General features: G+C 43.3%; 1 protein-coding gene across 1 annotated transcript in view; it reads left to right on the top strand.

Moving 5' to 3' along the window:
• Positions 1 to 143: 143 nt before the first annotated feature.
• The window catches only part of LOC101847696, a gene marked incomplete at both ends in the record, with an annotated part of 6,727 nt that continues 4,828 nt past the window's right edge, over positions 144 to 2,042 (top strand). Inside the window, 1 exon segment of the mRNA XM_005089967.3 lies at positions 144 to 504. Within this exon segment, the coding sequence (XP_005090024.2) occupies positions 383 to 504 (122 nt within the window).

Here is a 2,042-nt window from a genome sequence, read left to right on the forward strand (position 1 = left end):
CGCTCCTCGTGATCTATTTTCCCCTTGGCTGCCCTAGTTCGGGAATTCGTGTTCGGACTCGTCCTCCTGCCCAATGTTCGATCTCCGACTCAGACCCCACGAATTCGCCGAATTCCGAATCTCGACTTGACTTCGCCCATGCTTACTTCATTATAGTTGTCTCCTAGCCTAGTGTTAACGGCAGTGGTAACAACGAAACCATACCAAACGAAGGTTTACAGCAAAGTGACCTATAATTGTTACTTTTGTTTAAATTTTAAGGTTTCTTTTTTGTCTGTTTGGCTTTGGTTTCGTTTTCGTTTTCTTTTTGCTGCTGTGTTGTATTCCACGAGGCCCCGGACTGTTTCCAGAAGGTTGAAGAAGATCAAAACAGACGACAGACATGGCTCTTGACACGCTAGGCAATTCCGCCCTACCAAATGCCTTCAGATTCTTCTCACAGTTCATCGACAATGTCGCTGACACGGAAGCGCCCCAAGTGTCGGGACAGTTACAGAATTTTATGTAAGTAGAACACATTCTTTACTTTTTTAAAAAGAACGTAGGTGATTTTACGCCTCTATCGACACAATTTAGAAGTCCTGGTTGAAGCAAATTATAGAAAACAACTCATCACAAATATAAGAAAACGACAGGCAATTTTCTTCGGACACACAATGCGGAAGGAAGCATTAGAGAATATTGTAACAACAGGAAAGTTTGAAGGAAAGAGAGGCAGAGGCAGACAGAGGGAAAAGATGCTGGACAAGATGACAACATGGTTGGGAGCAGCAAGAACAACAGACACCATTGCTGCAGCGCAGGACAGGGTGAAGTGGAGGTCCATGATCGCCCACGCCAGTCGGCTAGGCACCGGATGATGATGAAGAGGGTGACTTCCGACCCTGTCCGTTAGGTACAACCCAGGCTGAGATCGAGGGATACAGCATCCCTGCAGAAAGACCGAGATACTCGATATCACCCCCCCCCTTCCCAAAAAATTAATAAATTAAAAAAACCAAAAACATCCTTGGGCAATCGAACTCAGGTCTTTTGCGTGCGACAGCAATGGGCCTCTAACCGCTGCACCACAGCCGATGTCGGTGCAATATTTACTCACCTTCTCTCTCCCTGGAGGGCTATACACAAAACAGGCGTCTGTGGTGTAGCGGTTAGGCGCTTCGAACGATGGCTGCCCCACGCAGGAGACCGGAGTTCGATTCCCAAGTTTGGAAGCATTTTTTTAAATGGATAGGCTGTACGTCTTTCTGCCGAGATGTTGTATCCCTCTCAACCAGGGTCGGCCTTGACCCAGTGACTGGCAGGGTCGGAAGCCCGCCTCCGAAATGATTTGGAGTGTTTCGATTAAAAACATTTTTTTTTTTTTTTTTTTTTTTGGGGGGGGGGTACCTGCATTGAAAAATGATAATTATTGTGTATAATTAATTACACACGGCATACTACACAAGGCACAGAGCATTCGACGCCACGCTTGTTTGTCCATGCGGCCACCTCCAGTAGATTCGTTTGGTGCACCCAGGTCTTGGGGGCTTGGCTCATCCTTGGTTTTCCGCTTCTTGTTTTCCATTTGGTTTTCAGTACTATGTCTGATAAGGCAATCTTGTCTTTTTTATTTTCCAAACATGTCCCAAATGTCCTCATCTTCTATTTTTTATGATCGTGTTGATATCTTCAATCCCAGCGCGTTTACCAACACGTTAATTATTGCTTGTGACAAACCCATTCCATTTTCATTAAGACAATTCTTGGTAGACTTATAATTGTTCGAAAGCTTTTTCATTTTCTTTGCCTTGTTTATTTTCTGAGTCTCTGAACAGAACATTAATAGATAGAAACGCATTATATTGATGATTATACACAATGTGATATTATAATAACACCATTCGTCTTTTTCTTTCCAACCCATCATATTATTATGTATGCGACAGAAAAATACAATTAGATCTAGATAAGAAAAATCTTCATTCTGGAGATATTAGTTTTGTTTTTCAACACTCACAACTCACACACACAGCACATACACACACACACACACACACACA

Source organism: Aplysia californica, unplaced genomic scaffold, assembly GCF_000002075.1.
Source record: "Aplysia californica isolate F4 #8 unplaced genomic scaffold, AplCal3.0 scaffold00011, whole genome shotgun sequence".
In the NCBI taxonomy this organism is placed as follows: Eukaryota; Metazoa; Mollusca; class Gastropoda; order Aplysiida; family Aplysiidae; genus Aplysia; species Aplysia californica.